Source organism: Lemur catta, chromosome 20 (assembly GCF_020740605.2).
Source record: "Lemur catta isolate mLemCat1 chromosome 20, mLemCat1.pri, whole genome shotgun sequence".
NCBI lineage: Eukaryota > Metazoa > Chordata > Mammalia > Primates > Lemuridae > Lemur > Lemur catta.
Window position 1 is genome coordinate 4,736,242 of NC_059147.1, and position 22,514 is coordinate 4,758,755.

Below are 22,514 nucleotides of genomic sequence, written 5' to 3' on the forward strand. Positions count from 1 at the left end.
GTAGAAGAGTAGGGCTTGTGTGGGCAACACATATAGCAAAATTAGGAGAATACCGAGAAGATGAGCATGGCCCCCGCCCAAGGATGACACTCCAGCTTGTGAAGTGTCCCATATTTTGTGGAAGGTCATTTGACTACTTGGTGACTAGCTCCAAGGATACTGTGTGAGTCAAAGCAAAGTGGGTGGCCCTCAATATTGAAATGAGGATTTTCACTATGAAAATATCCACGTAAAATACCTATGAGATGAGAACAGAGATGAGTAACCTGTGAGATGTTGCGTGCAAATATTTTGTCACTATGTATCTCGGGATTGAGAAAATGTCAGTTTGCATCTCCTTCATGGAACATGGAAAAAAGAAAACTAGGGTTTTGTCTTCCATGTCAGTTGGAGATAAACATGCAGATGAAGCATCATTCTAACAAGATCTGGTGGTTCAGAGTTTGGTTAGGTAGAGAAGGAATAGTAATAGTCCAAGCCAAATCTTGACATTTATTTGTTTCTGCCCTTGGTGCAATTGCTGAGCTTAGTAAGAGGGGACACTTATGTTATCTAACTCACCAGGTCGGTGCCTCCCACCTGTAATCCCAGCTACTCCTGAGGCTGAGGAGGGAGGATTCCTTGAGCCCAGGAGTTTGAGGCTGCAGTGAACTCTGACCATATCACTGCATTCCACAGTGGGTGACAGAGTGAGACCCCAGCTCAACAACAACAACAAAATTATGTTATCTAATTTAATGATAAATCTATTCGTAAATAAATTTTGTTGCAAATTATATAATAGCTGAGATACCCTCAATTACAAGCCACAAAGAATAGAACAACTACCATCTACGATTAGGACTTAATAACATTTTCTGAAAACTGCAGCATGTGACTATTGGAACCTATGAAGAAATGCACATTGGGTTTTATTGGGGATTCCAAAATAGTGTCAGCAATTAAGTTCAAAAACAAATTATTCCATTGCTTTCTCTGAGCACTTTAAAAATGTTATGTGGTTAAATGTCCAAAACAACCTAATGAAATAAGGCAGTATAATCCTTATTTGTTTAGAAGAAGACAGTGAGCCTAAGAAAAGCAGCTTGTCCAAGAACAAATAGCTGTTGCTTACAGACCTAGGACACTTTGCATTATATCAAGCTAACCCTCTTTAATTTACTGAGCTATACTGGTCTGAATTCATCACTACTTCAACTTACTTTTTTTCCTTCTTTAGTTAGAAGCTTAATAAGTTTGTAGAGCCTACAGATTTGAAGTGTATGGCATAATTAAAGTTCTGATTTTAGCTCTGATATTGTCTGAAATATGCTAAGAATTTAATGTATTTGGTAACTGTTTTTCATGTCAGTATTCAAATAGTGATTTTATTTATTATGTCTTGTATACATAGCCTTTACAAACAGGTTCTAATAGAGGAAGCAGGAAGTGGCAGTGAGAGCAGCCAAAATTCTCCTAAGCATCCTTCTCAGAAGAGCAAGCCAGGTAAGAATTCTGATAGTGACTTTGTCTCGGTGGTCCTACCCTAGGTAAAAAAATAAGATTAAGGAAGTTTTGATCCCAAAAGAGCAGTTTAAAAAAACAATATGTAAATTGCATATTTTTATTAAAATTTCTTTCTTTAAATAACTTCTTTGGTTTAGAATTCAGAATTATTTAAAGAGATATTTGTAAGTAGTTTATAAACCCAGTTATCTGAAAAAAATTAGTTTAATTATGGTCCCTAAAACCCTGTATAATATTTTTGTATAAATAAGAAAAAAGAATTTTAAGTTAGTATGTTGCATGTTTCCTCTGTAATCACATTATAGTAAATGGGACTTGCTATAAAAATGGATCTTCTACTTAATTTTTTTTTTATTTCAGCTTATTATGGGGGTACAAAAGTTCAGGTTATATATATTGCCCATGCCCCCCCATCCCCCCGAGTCTGAGCTTCAAGCATGTCCATTCCCTAGACAGTGAACATCTCACTCATCATGTAGGTATACACCCATCCGCTCCCCCCAACCCCATCCCTCCCAGTCAGAATTTCAAGCGTGTCCATTCCCCAGACAGTGCGCATCTCACTTATCAAGTAGGTATACACCCATTCCCTCCCCCCAGCCCCCACCTCTGTCCGATACCCAATTGGTGTTATTCCCAAATGTGTACTTAGGTGATGATCAGGGAAATCAATTTGCTGGTGAGTACATGTGGTGCTTATTTTTCCATTCTTGGGATACTTCACTTAATAGAATGGGTTCCAACTCTCTCCAGCAGACCCAAAGAGATGCCATATCACGATTGTTTCTTATAGCTGAGTAATACTCCATGGTATACATATACCACATTTTACTAATCCCTTCATGAATTGATGGGCATTTAGGTTGTTTTCACATCTTTGCAATTGTGAATTGTGCTGCTATAAACATTCGGGTGCGGGTGTCTTTTTTATAGAATGACTTTGGCACAAGTGCAGGGACACAGACCAGTGGAACAGAACAGAAAATCCAAATATAAAACCATCCTCGTATGGCCATCTAATCTTCGACAAAGCAGACAAACACATACTCTGGGGAAAAGATTCCTTATTCAATAAATGGTGCTGGGAAAACTTTAAAACTGGACCCACAGCTTTCATCTCTCACAAAAATCAAATCACAGTGGTTAACAGACTTAAACCTTAGGTGTGAAACTATTAGAATTCTAGAAGAAAATGTAGGAAAGACTCTTACAGATATTGGCCTAGGCAAAGAATTTATGATTAATTTTTACAATAAATGGTTTGCATTTCGTAAATGAATTTAATTAGAGTTGACCCTTGAACAACCTAGGGGTTAGGAGTATTAATCCCCAGTATAGTTGAAAGTCAGCATATAACTTTTGACTGTCCCCAAACTTAACTACTAATAGCGTACTATTGACTGGAAGTTTTACTGGTAACATAAGCAGTCGATTAACACGTATTTTGTATGTTATATGCATTATATACTGTATTCTTACAATAAAGTCAGAGAAAAGAAACTTATTAAGGAAAACTATATTTACTATTTATTAAGTGGAAGTGGATCATCATAAAGGTCTTCATCCTCGTCATCTTCATGTTGAGTAGGCTGAGGAAGAGGAAGGAGAGGAGAGGTTGTTCTTGTCATCTGTGGGTGGCAGAGGCAGGAGAAAATCTGTGTATGAGTGGGTCCCTGCAGTTCACATCCAGTATTGTTCAAGGGTCAACTACATTACATAGTGATCTGTGTCATGAAAAATGTAACTGTCTTTAAAACTGGGAACTCAAAAATACTTTTCTGGTACTATACACAAATGACCATAAGAAATGCAAGACTTAGCCAATGTGCACCAATACTACTAGGAGATTGATTTTGAAGGATGCCTCCTGCGTACAGAAGTCTGAAATGCAATTCCTTGTTGAGAAGCACAGGTTATGTTTACATATTCTCATACCAACAAGGTCTCAGCATTATCGACTTCATTTCCCCCTAAGTGGAAACCAGATGAGATAGATTTCTTTAGAACAAGATGTGTTCTTGTATGTGCTGCATGATTGTCTCGATGACAGTAATTTTGTTAGAAGAAGATAATCTGTCATCATTAGCAAAAAGATTATCACAATAAATATTCCAATAGCCCAACTGTAGGCTCAACAAATTATAACCAAAGTACAAAAACGTTTCACCATAACAAGATTGCTACCATGCTACCTAGATGTGACACCTAATGCATTATACAATCTGAACTGTAGGAGGACACCTTTGATTTCTTCTATACTTACGAAAGAACTATAAGTTTGGCTTCGTAAGTGGCAGGGACATGGTTTTGGTCTTTAAGGTGTTCCTAATAGAATAGAGCTGCCCCTATGTAATTTCTGTGTTTTTTCAACAGAATTTCCAAGCGGACATCTTTCTTTCTTTGTTCATTTGTCCATTTAACAAATAACTATCAAGTGTCTTTTAGGCACTAAGCATTTTTCTAATGTTGCAGAATACACACATTTAAAAAATACAGTCAGGAGCATGTCATTATCATTGTCATTTTTTATTATTTATGCTTTAATTAGTGCTCACTGGGTGCCAGATGCCCTCTGTGAGCTTATAGTTATCGCTTACTGTGTATTTATTATGTTCAACATGTGCCCGACACTTTCATTTCATGGTGAGGATTGAAAGCTTTGAAAAAATGAACAGGATTTAAGGTAAACATGCAGAGTGAGGGGAGATTTGTCATGGAAAAAGGCAGAAGGAACATCTAGCAAGACTACATGATTGGCAGAAAGAACAGCATGTGCAAAGGGTAAGAGACATGAGTGAACTTTGCAGGGTTTGGGAGCAGTTCAGTTTTGCTAGTGCAAAAAGTGTGATATGGGAGTGGTTGGGAATGAGATGAATCCCTAGGGAAGGCAAGCTTAGGGAAGACTTGTTAATACTATAGAAATGAGCAGATCTTATCCTGTAGGCCATGGGATATTTCTCAGGTAGAATGCTTTCAGCTGCAAATAATAGCTGACCTAAGGAAAGGTGGCTGAAACAGTAGGCACCAGAGTTGTTTGGGTGGTTCAGTGATAGCACCAAATCCCTCTTGTCCCAATTCCAGCTGTGTTGCTGGCAATATTTTGTTTATGTCTCCTTTCCTGGTCGGCTAATTAGCAACAGCTCCTATCATCATGTTCTCACAAGACAATATCTAAAGGCTGGAAGGGCTGCTTTTCTTCATATGTTTCTTGTAAATAGGGCGAAAACTCAGAAGCTTGCTGTAGACTTCCTGAACGTTTGGCTGAGTTATACCACACGCTCATTCCTAAACCAGGCGTGGGAAAGTGGATGTAATTCGTGTGATTAGCTTAGAATAATCATTTCTCTTTTTGGAGCTGGGGAGGGGTATTGAGATGATAAATGTCCAAGTAGAGTTGTGTTTCTCCAACAAAAAAGGAATGGGTATTGGGTAGGGAGCCAGCAACGTTTACTGCAGAGATTCATTGGAGAACTTTGAGTAGGGGAGTCACAAGATTAGATTTGAGTGTGAGGGCATTCTGGTTATGGTCTAAAGCAGGGATGGGCAAGGTTTTTCTGTAAAGGGCCAGATAGTAAACATTTCAGGCCATGTGGTGTCTGTCATATCTACTCCACCCTGCCACTGTAGTGTGACAGCAGTCATAGATAAGATGCGAGGGAATGGGCATGACTGTGCTTCAGTAGCACTGTGTTTGCCAAACCGTGTGGCAGGCTGCTTTTGGCCTATGGCCTGTAGTTTGCTGACCCCTCGTATAGGGAATAGATGGAAAGTAACCCCATAAAGAGACTGAGACAAAGGAAGTTTTTGTACTAGTCAAAGCCATAATTTGTGTCCACCAGTCCTGAGACTAGCATCAGTCTATTATGAGGTTTTCACCCATCAATCTGTGGTGAAATAAAGTTAGGAAGCTCTGTTTATTCATTTTTTTTTTAATGTAGGCCTTTTTCTTGGCATTCTACATTTTTCATTAGTTTTGCTTAATTTTCTTTTTAATTTAGGAAATCAGCATAATAGTTGGTGGGTTTCTTTTCCCTGTGAAAACCATCAGTTAAGGGCCCATGTTTAGGAAATATAAACATAAAATAAGTATAAACTAGGAAATATAGCAGAACATGTATTTAAATTTATTTTTCCAGTGGCAGTAGAAATACAGAGGCAGAAAAGAGGTACAGTTAATATGATTTAGCGATTATTGAATGCAAAAATTTAGGGAGCAGAGAGGAATCTCAGATGATTGATAAGTTTCCAGGTCATGCACTAACGTTTAAACTGGACAGGAGGAAGGGGAGTAGGAAATTGTGGGGTGAATAGAGAAGAGCAGCAGGTCAACAAGGAAGACTACCCTTTTTCTATATTTGTTGTGTTTAATGGGCTATTCATGTAGATATTTTCAGTAGGCAATTGGATAATAGGCATTTCTAGCTGGAGGTAGAACTCTGGGGTTGAAGATGCAGACTTGCAATACTATTCTTATAATAATTAGGCAGAGTCATAGATCTGAATGAGCTTGTCCATGATGGGAAAGATTTAGAAGGAGAAGGCGGCCAATGACAAAAACCTGGGAATATCCACATTCTCCAGAGGAAAAGGAGGTAGTAAAGAAGACTGAGCAGTGGCTAGAGAAAAGTGGGAAAGGAATCAGAGGAAGTGATGTTGCAAAAATTTTTTAAACAGCGAGAATTTCAAGGAGAGAGTATCAATTTTGACAAGTAAGATTACTAAAAAGTAAGTGGATCGAAGTTTTTTTTTTTTCTTTTGAGACAGAGTCTTGCTCTGTTGCCTAGGCTAGAGGCCTGTGGCATCAGCCTAGCTCACAGCAACTCTAAACTCCTGGGCTTAAACAGTCCTCTGCCTCAGCCTCCCAAGTAGTTGGGAGTACAGGCATACGCCACTATGCCAGGCTAATTTTTTCTATATATTTTTAGTTGTCCAGCTAATTTCTTTCTATTTTTAGTAGAGACGGGGGTCTCACTCTTGTTCAGGCTGGTCTTGAACTCCTGACCTTGAGCAATCCTCCTGCCTCGGCTTCCCAGAGTGCTAGGATTACAGGAGTGAGCCACCACGCCCAGCCTGGATTGTGCTTTTTAAAGCTCTTTGGAGGTAGCCTTTTCAAAATAACCATTTTAAAGTTATATGGTCTACTATTTATGAGATTCTTCTGGAGTCCAAACATGGAAGAATACGTCTGCCAAGATCCTACCTAACTTTTTTTCTAACTGCGGCAACTGCCAATACAGGGTCAGGGAAAATGGTCTAGACTATGATTAACATGCCAACACTTTTTCAGAATTGTCGAAACCTAAGAGCCACACGTGAGGAAATGTGTTATCTTATCTCCTTCTGTGGAAATACTAGATTTGTACTCAAGTCCTTGATAGTCTCTTCTGGATACATTCCGAGACGAAAATCTGGCAGCAACAACCGGAAGCTGCTGTGCCAGGCACATACCCTCACTCCAGCATGGAATCATATCACGGCTATGTTTTGACAGTTTTGAGTTTTGATCAGAAATTGCTTGCAGACCAGCAGTTTGGAGAAACTAACATATTTTTAATATCTTATTGTAAAAAACTAGTATAATGTCACAGGGAAAGATATAAAGTGATATGCTCCGTGTGCTCATTCTCAATACTTGGGAAGTTCAGGTGACATCAGTCAGAAAGTCATTACCTGACTTTTTGTTAGTGCAGTTCTCTTTCCCTTTGCCTTCCTCTGATGTCTCTGATTTTACTCCTTCTTTTCGAATTTCATCCCTAAAGAAAATACTATTAGAACCCGTTTGTAACGTATGTGTGTTTGAAAAATGTGTCTGATTTCCTTTTAAGAGAATTGGCTACCTGTCCCGGAGTCTGTCTTGTATCCTATTAGTGTCTGAGGCTAAATTGTGTATCTGTATCACCGTGACAGTGTTGCTGATGTTGGTCTGCCAGGATCCTAAGTATCTCTGTGATCATCAAATACAAATTGTTTTATCTGACATAGTTTTCATGTGAAGCACTCTTGTGGTGTTATATTTCTTCAAAAGTGGGTAATCTGTGATTTAACTAGAATATTTGGTCAGCTGGATTACCATACTTTAAACCATCTCTATAGATAACTCCCTTTTGTCCACCCAAATAAGTTAAAGGCCCTATTGATTTTTATGATCAAGTCCACTAGCTGGGGAAGTAGTGGATACTCATTCATCCTACATTTTGGGTGTGACTTTTTTGACTTGTTGACTTGTGCTGTGAAGAACTGCCCTTAGTAGGTGAACCATATTTTTAGTTTTCTACAGGAACTCTGTGATCAGTACTGTAGCATTATACTATATCCAATGGCTCTATGTTTTTCTACAATTATCCCAGTTACCTGAATGGTGCACAGTGACTTTATTATTACTGTAATTATTATATATTTTTTAAGAGATAGCATCCTGCTCTATCTCACAGGCTGGGATGCAGTGGCTTTTTGCAGGTGCAATCATAGCACACTGCAGCCTGAATTCCTAGCCTCAAGCAATCCTCCCACCTGAGCCTCCCCGAGTAGCTGAGACTGCAGTCCTGGCCTGATGTACAATTTATTTATTTACTTTTTACGTTCTTTGAGGCAGAGTCCTTCTCTGTCACCCTAGCTAGAGTGCTGTGGCATCAGGCTAGCTCACAGCAACCTCAAACTCCTGGGCTCAAGCAATCCTTCTGCCTCAGCCTCCCAAGTAGCTGGGACTACAGGCATGTGCCACCATGCCTGGCTAATTTTTTTTCTATATATTTTTGTTGTCCAGCTAATTTCTTTCTATTTTTAGTAGAGTTGGGGTCTCGCTCTTGCTCAGGCTGGGTTTGAACTCCTAAGCTCAAAGGATCCGCCTGCCTCGGCCTCCCAGAGTGCTAGGATTACAGATGTGAGCCACTGCACCCGGCCCTGATGTACAATTATTATAAAGAGGAAATAAACCCTGCTGAGTTGCTAAAAATTGACTTTAATATTTTTCACTTTGTTTCTAGAAACTTTCATACTACAGAACATATTGTTGATTATCAAAATTCTCTATTGTTTATTTTGGATAAAATAGGATTTTTGCTTGTTGCACATTATTTTTTGACATCATTGTTTCATCTACCCCTTTTATGTTTTTGTTCAAATGGATATAGAAATACAGAAATCTCCAAGGGAAATATCAAGAAAAACCTATTAGAGAAAGGTATTAATACTGTGAAATCACCTTTTGATTGTAGTCACATATGACACATCCACTTTAAACAATAAAAATTTCGTATAATGCGGTTGTGTCTGTGCTTCCCAAGACCATCCCCAGATTTGGTGATTCACTACAAGGACTGGCAGGACTGAGCAAATAGTCATACTCAGGGCTTTGGTTTATTACAGTGAAAGGATACAAAGCAAGATCGGCAAAGAAAAATGGTGCCTGTGGTGAAATCTGGATGCAACCAGGCACAAATTTCCAAGAGTCCTCTCCCTGTGGAGTTACCAGGATGTGCCCAGTACACCTGGCATCAAATTTTGACGACACATGTGCAGTGTTGTCTACCGGTACCAGAGTCTCATCAGAGACTCAGTGGCCACGTTTTCTGTGGAGGCTACTCACGTAGACATCCTCTCCCCTGCATGCACCAAAGCTCCAGACTCCCAAAAGGAAAGCAGCTATTCAGAGTATACCACGTTGGTTGTCCAAAAGCCACTCTTACCACTTAGAGAATGGTAGGAACCCTCCCAAATCCAAGTGCCCTAATGCCAGCCGAGGGTCAGCCTTGCAAGCAGGTCTTCCTAAGGATGGCATTCTCCTGCCTGCCCGATGAAGTCTTTTCTGCACAGCAATTGTAGCCCTGACTTCCATTTTGGTGTTGCCTTAAAGTTCTATATTAATAGCAAATAATAAATATAATGATATAACATGGGACTGGTTTCAGTTGCATGATCCATAATAAGTTGCAATGCTGGTTACTTTTTTTGACGTTTGGTGAATATTTAACAGGTATTTGTATATAAGATACTGTGGCAATGTTAGGTAATTGTAATGTGTCCTTTTTGATAAACCTTTCAGTAAAATTGTTGGATGAAATAAGCATAATGATTTGTGATTTGAAATTAGAGTCAGAATATCTTACTTAAATTTATTGGGATGGTCCAGTTTAGATTCATATTGCATTAAATTCCTGTTTCCTGTTTATAATTGCAAAATAAGATAAAATAATCATTTTACCTATGACCTTCTTGCTTAAGTGTGCGGTTAAAATTATTTGCTTTATGTGTTGTATATACTTCAATTTGAGAGATAATGTCCATACTCTGTTACTTTGATCTTTAATTATCTCCAGTGTTCAAGCTGTCTCTTGTTATAACATATGGTAATAACAAGCTCAGTGAATCTCTTTTTAAAAAAACTTAATAACGTTATTTTCTAATGCAGTTTTAAGTTCATGGTAAACTTGAGAGTAAGGTACAGAGATTCCCATACACGTGATGCCTCCCCCACAGGCATAGCCTTTCCTGTCATGAGATTTCCCACCAGAACGGTACGTTTGTTACTATTGGTGAACCTACATCGACACATCATTGTCACCCAAAGTCCATAGTTTACATTAGGGTTCACTCGTAATGTTGTGCATTCTGTGGGGTTGGACAAATGTATAATGACATGTATCTACTGTTGTGGTATCATATACAGAAGAGTTTCATTGCCCTAAGAAATCCTCTCTACCTACCTTTTCATGCCTCTCTCCCTCCCCACTCACCCCTGGCAACCACTGATGTTTTTGCTGTATCCATATTTCCACTTTTTCCAGAATAGCTACATATAGATGGCATAATACAGTGAGTACAGTGGGTATCTTTTTAAATATTTTAAAAATTAAAGATCCAAGTAATTCCATAGAATCATTTAAGATATTCTTTGTCCTTGCTTTTGTCTTCCTTTTTTTCTTGTTCATCAGTGTAGGATCTGATGACATATGCTTTACATGCTGAAAAAGCATGATTTCTGTAGACATTTTCCATACAATGGGGAGGGTTGATAAAAATGACATCATGCAGTCCTACACAGCACATACCTGCTGTATGAGGTGGGTCCAGATGGACCGTAGTAATGGAAGGGGACAATGTCAAGATGTTGTACTTCATCAAATTGGCATTACAAAGTGATTTATACTGACTTTGCCATTGGAAATAAGACCAGATGGTGAATACTATAGGTGAATGAATATGTTCCTCGCTGATGCTCTTCCTCTGAGGGATGAGTTTGACAACAGTCTGTATTATTACAGCATGGCTCACCTACAACTGGATTGTCTGTCATAAGGAATGCCACGAGGGTCACATGTTTTCCTCTACATAAAATGAAGAGAATTTTTTTTCCTCCCACTAAGGAGAGGAAAAACTGTTGGCATATTCTTGGAACTTGAGTAAATTAAGAGTTTTATCGATATATATTTTTTCATATCAGCTAGTACTCCCTGGCAACTCACCACACCTCCCCAGGATTTCTTCTTAAGCTTCTCTGAATATGAGGTAGGGATAAGCCCTTAAAGGAGTGATCATTCCAGTGGTTCTGTGCAGGTATTAATAAAATGGCAGGTGAATTTGAGCCTTGTTTGCGCCATGCATAGGGCAGAGAAAATCACTAGTACTAAGTACACTTACCACCATGTTCTCCAGAAGAGGATAGCAAGAGGAAGTATATTGATGTCTCTTGAGGTCTCCTCTGCTGGCAGCCAGGAAGTCTTTGCCAGGGTCCTCGTTCCCGGCTTGTTTCCTATGTCTTGCCAAGCAAACACAGCACAGTGCCCATAAGCTTAGCTTCCTTGTAATAGCATGTTTTATCCTACACTGAACAGAGCTGGAGAAACTGTGTTGTGTCGCAGCAAACTAAGTACAGTGGTTCCTCCTTATCTATGGGGCACACATTCCAGGACCCACCCCGGTGAATGCCTGGAACTACTGATAGGGCTGAGCCCTATCTATGCAATGTATTTTCTATACATACATATCCATGATAAAGTTTAATTTATAAATTAGCTACAGTGTGTGATTAACAACTACTAATAGTAATGAAATAGAACAATTATAACAGTATACTATAATAAAAGTTATGTGAAAGTGGTCCCTCAGAATACCTTCTTGTACTGCACTCACCGTTCTTGTGGGGATGTGAGGTGACACAGTGCCTGTGTGATGAGAGGAAGTGAAGTGAATGTCATGGGTGTTGTCATGTAGTGTTAGGCTACTGTTGACCTTCTGACTGGATGTCAGAAGAAAGAGCGTCGCCTCAGGTGATCCTGGGTCATGGAGCCATGGTGATGTTGACAGTTGGATGTAAGGGACAGACGGTGTCGATGGCTGCAGGTGGATAGCATATCCAGGGTGGACACACAGGACAAAGATGATTCATGTCCTGGGCACAATGGATCGGGATGGCTCCAGATTGCATCACGCTCCTCAGACTGGCACACAATTTAAAACTCATGAATTGCTTATTTCTGGAGTTTTCTAATTAATACTTTGGACCATGGTTGACGACGAGTAACTGAAACTGCAGAAATCAAAACCATGGATGTGATATTGTGAAACATATGTTTGATCTTCAACCCTGTTTCCTGGCATAGGACTTCTAAAATCCTTATAATCTCTCAAGTGATGTCTTTTTGTATGCTAATGACAGACTGCTGGCTGGCAGCCCCTAGGTAGCTTTAGGTTGGGGGCTGGTCACCAGAGAGACCAAGGCTGGATTAGAGGGTTGGGATTCCCAGGCCTACCCCCCAAACTCCTGGGAGGGGAGAGGGGCTGAGGGTGATATTGATCACCAAAGGCCAGTGAAACAATCAGTCATGCCTATGTAGGGAAGGTTTCATAAAAGCGCAGAAGGACTGGGTTCGGAGAGCTTGCAGATGACTGAACACTTGGAGGTTCCTGGAGGGTGGTGGACCCTGGGAGGGCATGGAAGATCCACACGGCTTCCCTATCTATACCTCACCCCGTGCATCTCTTCATCTGTACCCTTTGTTATATCCTTTCTAATAAGCTGGTGAATGTAAGCAAATGATTCCCTGAGTTCTGTGAACTGTTCTTGCAAATTAATTGAACCCAAACAGGGGGTCATGGGAACCCCAACTTAAAGCCAGTCGGTGAGAAGTTCTGGAGGCCGAGATTTGCCTGTGGGTGAGGAGCCTTGGGGACTGAGCCCTCAGCCTGTGGGTTCTGATGCTATCTCCAGGTAGGTGGTGTCAGAATTGAATTAGAGGGAAGCCAGATGGTGTCTGCAGCAGAGCTGATTGCTTGCTTATTGGTAGGGAAAACCCCACACATTTGGTCATGGAAGTCATTTGTGTTGATTGGTCTTGTGGTGTGAGAGCAGAGGAAAAACACATTGTGTGTGCTTTTTTCCACACATATAGTGGTTGGGGGGACTACTGTATACTGTGTTGTGACTGCTCCCGGTCCATTGGTCCAGAAATCACGCTCTTTAAGTTAGACGCTATCTGCTCATGATACCGATTCTGCTGATGATACCCTTTCTGTCAGTCTGTAGGGTTCTGTGAGGAATATGATCATTCTAGTTATTGTACACAGCAGTTCACTTGTAGGTATCCAATTTGATAGATCCCAATCTTCCTTGCATTTGATAAATACAAAGGGTAAGTAAGAGTTCTGAATGCATTAATTGCCTATCAATAGTATAATTAATATTAATTCTAGTATAGTCTCCAGGTATGGTACTAAAGGAATACTTTGTAACAAAGTTTTGGAGTCTTACGCTTTTGTTTTAATAAGGTCTAAAGCATGCCCAAAACTGTGCACGCATTTTTTCTTTTTATGAATGTGGACTCTTACTTACTGTGTTGAACTCCTGGGCTCCTGAAGTACTCCTCCCTCCTCAGCCTCTGAAGTAGTTGGGATTACAGGCACATACCACTGTGCCCTCTTCTGTTTTTAATAGTTTACATTTTTGTATTGTTGATTTAAAATGTACCTTATTTTTTCTTTAACAGAGGATGATGATAGGCGCTCTGAAGAGTCTTCTAGCAGGTAAGATTTTACAGATTTTTTTAAAAATATGGAACGCTTCACGAATTTGCGTGTCATCCTTGTGCAGGGGCCATGCTAATCTTCTCTGTATCGTTCCAATTTTAGTATATGTGCTGCCGAAGCGAGCCCAAGATTTTACAGATTTTTAAAAATTAAATGTTTACTAATCAAATACAGAGAAAAAGCTAATATTTATTGAGTTTTCTACTCTGGGCTAGAGACCATATTATGTGCATCATCTCATATAGTCATCCTAGCAGCTTTGCAAGGATCTGTGCTACGATAACGAGGTTTTTACTAGTTATGAAACTGTGGTTCAGAGAGGTTGATTAATTGGCACGTGATCCCACAGTTAAGAAGTAGCTGACCCATGATTTGACCATCAGCCTACCTGGCTCCCAAATCCCTTCACTTGCCCCTCAGCATAGATCGCTAGAGACCTGTGCAGCACTGGGAAGAAGGTACACGTCCAAATCGGAGCAATTCAGAAAGGCAAATTTAGTTCTGTTATCTTTCATTGAGAGTTTTCCTTAGAAGCCTGACTAGTCCAAGAGTTTGTCCTAATATATTTGGCAATGTCAGTGGTACTCAGTACCTTGTGTTTGCCATCAAAGCTTTTAGGCCAGATCTCACGTAGCTCTGGCCATAAGCTTTTACATAAATGAGACCAGGCAAGGCCTAGAGAGGAATGATTTTACTATAAGAGAAGGATATTTATGTACAGATCATTTTATGTTAAGTATGTTTAGCATTTATTTAGGGGCTATTTCTAATTGATTTCTCTACGTACTCACTTTCCAGTTTGAGTTTTTTTAGAGTAGTACTCCTGCCTAGTTCTGTGTTGTTGTTGGTGGTGGTTTTTTTCCTACAACCTTTTTTTTTTCCTTCTATGACTTTTCTAAAATATTGTCTTGAGATATATATATCTCTGTGCTCTTTTTTACTGTTTCCTTTGTTCTATAATTTTTTCCATTTCTGCCAGGTCAGCATTTCCCATTTTTCTGTAGATAGAATCAAAAGAACACAGAATTTCAGGATTTTAAGGGATCTTGGAAACTAATCAAAGTGCCCTCTAGTACTTGAACCTGTGCTTAACATGCTGGTCACAAGTGATTGTTCAGATGGAGAACCCGAACTCAGAGAGATTAAAGTGACTCATTTGGAGATAGTAAGTGGCAAAAATGAGGGTCCTTAATTCAAAGCCCAGTACTCTTCCTTCTTTATCATCCTGTAGGTGAGTGTTTTTGTAATAGAAATGGATAGTGGGTCTAGTGAACCCAGTGGAAGAGGATGAGAGTGGAATTTGCTGGTGAACCCAATGGCAGTAGAGAAGAATCTAATGAGCAGGAGAAGGCCAAGTTTGAAGAAAAACAATACTGTGTTAGATAGGAATAAGGATTTTAGAAAAGAGATCAGAATATTGGGGTTTATGACAAATTTGTTAAAGAAATATCATGGGAATGAAGGACACAGGATGTTGGGAGTGATCTAGAAAGGCACATTAAAATAAGGGCCCCAAGGGAGTCCTGAACAGGCTGCTGGTTTTCTTGCTTACTGGGAGGAACTGACAAACTTGAAGGCTTCTGTTGAAAGATGTTGACAGAATTTTAGCCACTGGGAAGAGTTTCTACAGCAGATAGGAGTGGGGCATCACCTACTTCCACCCCGACTTACAGAGGGGTGACTTAGAGCCCCTTGAGTACTAGGGGGCTGGAGGTTGCTGAACTACACAGATCTGTGGCCCAGGGCAAGTGTCCCCTTCCCTCTGCCTCTTTCCCAATTTGCGGATACCCTTCCCATGGACATGTAGGGTAAGGACGGGGTAGGATTGGCTGGCAAATCAGTCATGGAGCTTCACTGGGTAGTTGGTAACATGCCTGTGCTGCGGGTAGATGACGGAGACACCATTTAGCTTGTTTTCTGGGAATGGGAAAATAGAGATCTCTTACTCTTGGTCATTTGAGCCCATGCTTTCAGGAATGTGTGCTTTCATAGGCTTAAGATTGAAAGGTTGGAGATTGTCACTGAGGCCTGCAGAAGAGGAATCTGAAAGTGGGAGCCCACAGAAAGGAAGATACTTAGACAGTACTTAGGGAAAGAGAGGTACAACTACCAGGACTCTGTTTCTCCAGCAGTCTCTCTCTCCTTGGTCATGTGGGTGCCTATGAAGGTTTTCAATGGCTGGCTTCCCAGTTTATGTGGACCTGAATAGTAGGACCTATGTAGGGAAAATAACTGGATTTTATAATTTTTAATGTTTCACTCTCTCTGGGAAGAGTATTCCAAGTAACAACATGTGCCTTTGTTCTTTGACTTAGTACCTTTAGCTTTCAAACATTTCCAAGGACTCCCTGTACTGTTTTAGGGTAAAGGGAAGCAATGGAGCCTTCTTAAGTGGTTTCCATGCTGAAGGAACAGGACTGCCATATTTCAGTGACAGAGATTAGTTTTTGAACTAGAGATGGACAATAAAGAGGGGACAGTGTATCTTTCTACCTTTTATGAGGTTATTAGGTTGTTTTCAGTTCAGGTCACAAGAGTTATGTCAGCCATGAATTGGATTTTCAGTTCAGCCTTCAGGACAGACAATTTGAGTAGTCAAATTATTCTGAGGCTCTGCCAGTATATTGGTTGCCACTAATTGTTATGATACTAAGGGTGAGTCTTCCTTGAATCTTAGGTTGGGAGAGGTGGAGGCAGAAATAGGTAATTAAAATATTTTTTCAAAACAGAGGACATATTTTAATTCTGCCAAGAAACATTTAATATGCAGATAGCTGACTTTTCCCTGGATTTTGTTTTTGTTGTTTAGAGGGAGCACCTGGATATGAATTAGAACTTTAAAAAAAAGAAAAGGAAAGAAAGGAAGAAAGCACTCATTTTTGTTGTATCTTTTTGTTCTGAAATATTTTCAGTGAACTGGGAGTTGATGTTCCTCGATCATGGCACTCATCAGATGATGAAGACCCCCTTGGTCCTGAGCCCAAGGTAAAGTGTTCTCTTGTGAAATTAATTTTTCTGCTCTGAACCTAGTTTTTTGTAGTATTTCCTCATGAAATTTAACAGTGGTCAAGGGTTGATAAATCTTTTGAGGGAGTCGGGGCTGAAAAAAGAATGGGCTGGAAAATACATAGTGACAGAGAAATTACATTAGCAAAAGGTTTCCCACAATAGAGAAAATATGAAATTTGGTACAGGTTTATTTGGAAAGTAGTTTTACTGTGATTTTTAGATCCTACTGACATGACTTTTATAGTACTTACATATAAATAAATCCTTGGATGCAATTGCTTATTATACTAATTATGGAATCTCTCTGGTACCTTTTAGGTCCCAAAATGCACAGCACATACCATGTAATTGCTTTTCTCTTGGACACTCACTATTTTGGTATCATATAGTTTTTAGGAGAGCTTTTTCTCTTATTTCTATTCTTGGTTCTGTAATTAGTCTAAAATAATGTTAGACATTGTGGAAATTTAGCTGGGCGTGGTGATGCATGCCTGTAGTCGCAGCTACTTGGGAAGCTGAGGCGAGAGGGTTGCTTGAGCCCAGGACTTCAAGACCAGGCTGGGCCATGCAGCCAGACTCCATCTCTTATAAAAGCAACAAAAAAATTGGGGTCATGTAGAAATTTAAATTCTGTTTTTAAAAATCGGTATTACAAAGGGATTCCAGTGTGTTTTCTAAGTCATTTCATTAGGAGTATATTCGAAACTGTTCATCTAATTGAAGAATACATGTTTTGCCTCAAATAATAACTAGTTCTAGAAGCAGAGACTCTTAACAACCTTATGGGAAGACTTTCATTTCAGAAGTTTTTGCATTGTAGTTTTTTAAAAACACCCACTCAAAGCCGTTGTATTACATTCTAAAATTTCAAATTCCAGAAATTTTTGTATTTAGTTATTTCAATAATCATTTTGAAGATCCTGCCTTCCTATGAGCTACTAGAGGTTAAGATTCCTGGAATGCCTAGAATAAAGTCTTGCATCTAAGAAGCATTTTAATACTTTTTTAATGTGAAATAAATGAACAGAGGAATGGATTTCTATATACTGGAATGTTACAAGTAGCATGTATAATATATCTAATAGTTTGATGCAGTTCTAAAATGTGGCCGAAATTTATATTCCCTTTGTATGCTTAATATGTATAAGTTCAGGTGAGTTATGTTGAGAAAATGTATCCTAAATAAGAAGGAAATAAATGAGAAATATGTAAGAAGGAAAGAGAGCTACCGAGTATTCTCTGGTATCTGCCAACTAGAAGCTTAGATTAGGATTTTAGATTAAAATTTCTTAAAGTTTTTTTTTAACCGCAACCCCATGTTCTATTAGATATACCTTTTCAAACCATACATTACTCTTTCTAGTGCTGATTACCAATCCTTTCTCCAAGTAGAAAGGTGATGAAACATTTCCTTTTCCATTTTTCTCTCTCTGTAGTTACAATGTTATAGCATTCAGGTACTGGTAGATGACCATGTGTAACTATTAATAATTGAACATCTTATTTTAGAGTAATAAAATTAAAGTCTTTATTATGGAAGTATTTACAAAAAACTAATTGTAGAATAAAGAGGAATTGTTGTCATTAGGGATCTATTACGTACAACAGTCTCTGTTCTATGTATGTATTTTTCCATGTACCTTATTGTACCGAACATTTTTGATTTTCTTCCTTCATACTTGATAGACTGGTCATGTCTCTCTTTTTTTGTTTTTCCCTCCTTCCTTACCTTTTAAAAATGATTTACCCAAGCCTACATTTTTCCTTCCAGAACACATTTCTTCATTGTCTGTTTTTTCAGTCCATCTCTGTCTCCATTGTCAGCACATTTAGTTAGGGCTTTCTCTTCAGCAGCTGTGTGTGGCTTCCATTCATCAATCATTGCCCCACAAGGTTTATTCTTGCTTTTCTCTTGGAAGGAGCTGAACTTATACAATTATTTATATTTAGATTTTTGACAAACAGAATAGAAGAAACTTATTCTGTAATGCCAAGCCATTTCAATAAAATACTACTAAAAACTAAACTCTCACCTGTTCCCCCACAAGAGGTCATTCATGCAAATATAAATCAAGCCAAACACATTTCAAAATCTAACATATAAGTAATTTATACTTCTTCATGTTAGTTTTTTCAATAATACTCTAAAGTATATAGAGCTACATTTTTCTTCTAGGTTATTTTGGTTGAGAAAATAATTTAATGGATATCATAGTGTTTGTATAATAGGCAATTAGGAGTGAAGGGGGTAACATTCTGAGGAAATCTGTATCAATTCTCATAATCCTCGCCCCATGACAAGATGTAGGTTAGTAAATGGCAGAGTTGAGCTTTGAATCTACATCTGAGTGGCTCCAAAACCTGTGCTCTTTGTTTTAGATCATATAGTAATGGTAAATATTATAATTATTTTATCCAATTTGATACTTGTTATTCTTAAAGGTGTATTTTTTTTCCAGGTTAACTCAATACCAAACTTAAAGGAGCTATGTATTGCTTTTCTGAAAAGGAAAAATTGTAAGCTATTTGAAGATTGCCTATTGATGTGTTATCTGTTAGAACCTTGAGATCAGGAATTCTGATAGTCAGTATGAAGCTGTGGTTGAAAGCCTTCCCACAACGTCAGGCAAAGTCCAGGGCTTTTTTTCATCCTGCCTTTCCAGCACCGGACCCTCTTCTGAAACCTCTCAAGTCTTTAGCAAACCCTGGTCTTACAAAGGTAAGTTGTTTTTTTCCAAAACCTTTTCCCCCCATGCTTTTCCCACATACCATCCCCATGATCCTCACAACGATGACAAGGATCCTAGAAAGAAATGGATGTCATGAAGATCATAAAAGAAAACAAGTGTGATCACAAGAGAGAGAGATGTGCAGGATTGAGGTTGAAAAAAGTTGGTGACAGTCAGCAATTCTTAGGTTTGCCATTATGGAATGCAATCAAAATCTATGAATTTTTTCTCAAACAAACAACCTATTATCATCAAATCATAGGATTGCCAACAGAGTACACAAAACTATCTCAGGAAGATGATTTTTTACTTTTATAAAGACCTCCAGCAATGAGGAGATTTTGTATTATTCTCAGAAATTGTTATTAAGTGTAGTATTCATAGTGTTAAAGGTTGACATAAATTCTTTCATATCTAAAACTTAGAAATCCTGTTGATTTTTTAGTCCTTTACTTCTCTCTTCATGTGAATATTCAGTCCTGCTGACAACTGTAGTTGTATGTGAAAACTTTGAAATCTTCAACTTGAGAATTAGCTTTTTTTCTTTTTTTCTTGTGCGATGGATGGCGTGTGGTTCTGTCGGCCTCGGTAGAATGCAGTGGCATCATCATAGCTCACTAAAACCTCAACCTCCGAGGCTCACGTGATCCTTCTGCCTCAGCCTCCCCAGTAGCTGGGACTACAGGTGTATGCCATCACACCCAGCTGATTCTTCTATTTTTAGTAGAGACAACGATCTCACACTTGCTCAGGCTGGTCTGAAAATCCTGAGCTCAAGCAATCCTCCCTCCTGGGTGCCTCGGCCTCCTGGAGTGCTAGGACTACAGGCATGAGCCACCATGCCCAGCCAGCTTCATTTTTTTATACGAGATCCTTTTTCCAGTTTTACCTGGTGTCTTATATGGTGTAAATAGAAAATTAGAGCTCTTAGTGTGATGTTGTAATAAGAAAACCACATGAATTTTAAACCAGGGTGTTACCTTTTTTTTTTTTTTGAGACAGAGTCTGGCTCTGTTGCATGGGCTAGAGTGCCATGGCATCAAGCTCACAGCAACCTCAAACTCCTGGGGTCAAGCGATCTTCCTGCCTCAGCCTCCTGAGTAGCTGGGACTACAGGCATGTGCCACCATGCTTGGATAATATTTTTCTATATATATTTTTAGCTGTCCAGATCATTTCTTTCTTTTTTTAGTAGAGACAGGGTCTTGCTCTTGCTCAGGCGGGTCTTGAACTTCTGACCTAGAGCCATCCTCCCATCTTGGCCTCCCAGAGTGCTAGGATTACAGGCGTGAGCCACCATGCCCGGCCTACATTTCTTTCTACATCATAATAGTACTTAAAAATGCCTCATAATTCTATAACCACTTAAGCATTTCTCTTCTACCATTTAAAACTTTTAAGGTAAATTTTTCCTCACTTTTATTTTTATTTTTTAAGAGAAAGGCTCTTGCTCCGGTCACCCAGGCTGGAGTACAGTGGCAGGATCAAAGTTCACTGTAACCTTGAACTCCTGGGCTCAAGCAATCCTTCAGAGTAGCTAGGGCCACAGGAGTGCACCACAATGCCTGTCTAGTTTTTAAAGATTTTTTGTAGAGACAGGTCTCATTATGTTGCCAGGCTAGTCTTGAAATCCTGGCCTCAACCAGTCTTTCCCTCCTCAGCCTCCCAAGCGTGGGGATTTTGACACAGGTCAAAAGGATTAGTGCCTCACCCTATGGCCTCTTGCAGCCTTAATTACTTCTTTAAGGGACCTGTCTTCAAACACAGTCACGGGTGGGGTGGGGCGAGGCTTTCACACTGTGAACTTTGGGGAGCACAATTCAGTCCAGAACAGAGGAGAATGACTTTGCCAGCCAGAATCGTGAGTAGGGGCAATGCCCGCTGGGCCAGCAACGAGCCATCTTCCGTAACATACTTGGCGTAAAGACAAAAATACCAGTAGTCAGTCATATGAACTGGTCTATAGTAATAAATCACACAACATTTTTTCACCCCTATTGTTTTAGTTCCTTTTTCCCCCTTACCTGTAGAATTAAGATTGTATCATACAGAAGACCATCAGTTATCTCCTAGAGTAGTGAATGCAAGCTGTAAATACAAAGTTACTTACCTATACAAGTGACTTGTTTGCTGTTATTTCTTCATAAGCCTAATAGACCCAAGAAGCAGGACTTCTTTGAAAAAGCACCTAAATGAGTTTCCTCAACACAGGAAGACAGAAAGAGAAAAACAGAAAAGTAAAGACGAGCAACTTCAACAGCCTATGTAGATCATTTCACTTCTCCTTTGATACCTTTTGTAAAGGGATGAGCAGAGTCTAGTTCTCCAGGGACCCAGATTATATACATGTATCCATTCAATAAAAGTTGATCTATGCTGGGCACTGATGTTTTATATCCTAAATCTTTCTGGAAACATTCCCTCAGTTCAGGCCTGCGTCATTTTTATTTTGCAACGTTGTCTCTAATTGGTCTCCCTCCCTGAATTCATATACCCCCGACATCCATCCCCCCACCCCCCAGCATCTAGAGGGCTGTGTCTCCAGTGCAAATAGGACCACAAACCACTCCTTCAAACATGAATGTCCAAGCATCTTAAGATTACACAGAGGGCTTTCATCATCTGACTTCTGCCCAACTCTCCATCTTTAGCCCTTCCCCGTCTGCCCTTTTCTCTGGCATGACTGAACTGCTGGCAGTGCCCTCCTTGCCAGTGCCCGCTACTGTAGGCAAATACCTATGCTCTCTCTGGCTTCTCTCCCTCCCTCACTGCTGCCGGGCTGCTCTCACCCTTTCTTGCCCTCTAACTCCTTTCACCTGGCTCACCTCGCTGTTGAAGGCTCAGCTCAGGCATGAGGTCTGGAAAAGCATCCCTGCCACCTTCTATTTGTATTCTTTCATCCCCACTGCCTAGCACTCAGCAGGAACTCAACAATTACTGAGCCAAATAGAGAAAGACTGTTTATACAAAGATGATTCTAAAGATTGTCCTCTGTGGTTTAGGAGCAAAGGGGTACACCTGTTAGGAAATAGTTTATAGTTTAGGTGGAAAAGATAAAGTAGATACATGAATAATGTACTAAGGAAGCTCCAAGGAAAGACACCTGTTTATCTGGGGGAAGATAGCCAGAATCAAGGAAGACTTCATACAGCAGTCTGAGTCTTAAAAGATGAAAAGTAACTAGCCAGAATAGTAGAGGAAAACATTTCAGATATAGGAAACAGGCTGTGTACTGATAAAGGTATAAAC

The 22,514-nt window shown here is 39.5% G+C and overlaps 1 protein-coding gene, 1 non-coding gene and 1 pseudogene across 2 annotated transcripts in view; 2 read left to right on the top strand and 1 right to left on the bottom strand.

Moving 5' to 3' along the window:
• LOC123625346 (putative ankyrin repeat domain-containing protein 19) overlaps positions 1-22,514 on the top strand; it is a 57,469-nt gene that overhangs the window by 10,398 nt on the left and 24,557 nt on the right. The window contains exons 6-9 of the mRNA XM_045533753.1: positions 1,394-1,485; positions 13,488-13,524; positions 16,440-16,512; positions 18,996-19,255. Coding sequence (XP_045389709.1) covers positions 1,394-1,485; positions 13,488-13,524; positions 16,440-16,512; positions 18,996-19,103 — 310 coding nt within the window. The 3' untranslated portion in view covers positions 19,104-19,255. The remainder of the gene's footprint in view (positions 1-1,393; positions 1,486-13,487; positions 13,525-16,439; positions 16,513-18,995; positions 19,256-22,514) is intronic.
• On the top strand, positions 18-118 carry LOC123625577 (annotated as a pseudogene).
• LOC123625564 lies at positions 13,547-13,653 on the bottom strand. Its single transcript, XR_006730570.1, has one exon. It is a non-coding gene; the product is annotated as a U6 spliceosomal RNA (small nuclear RNA).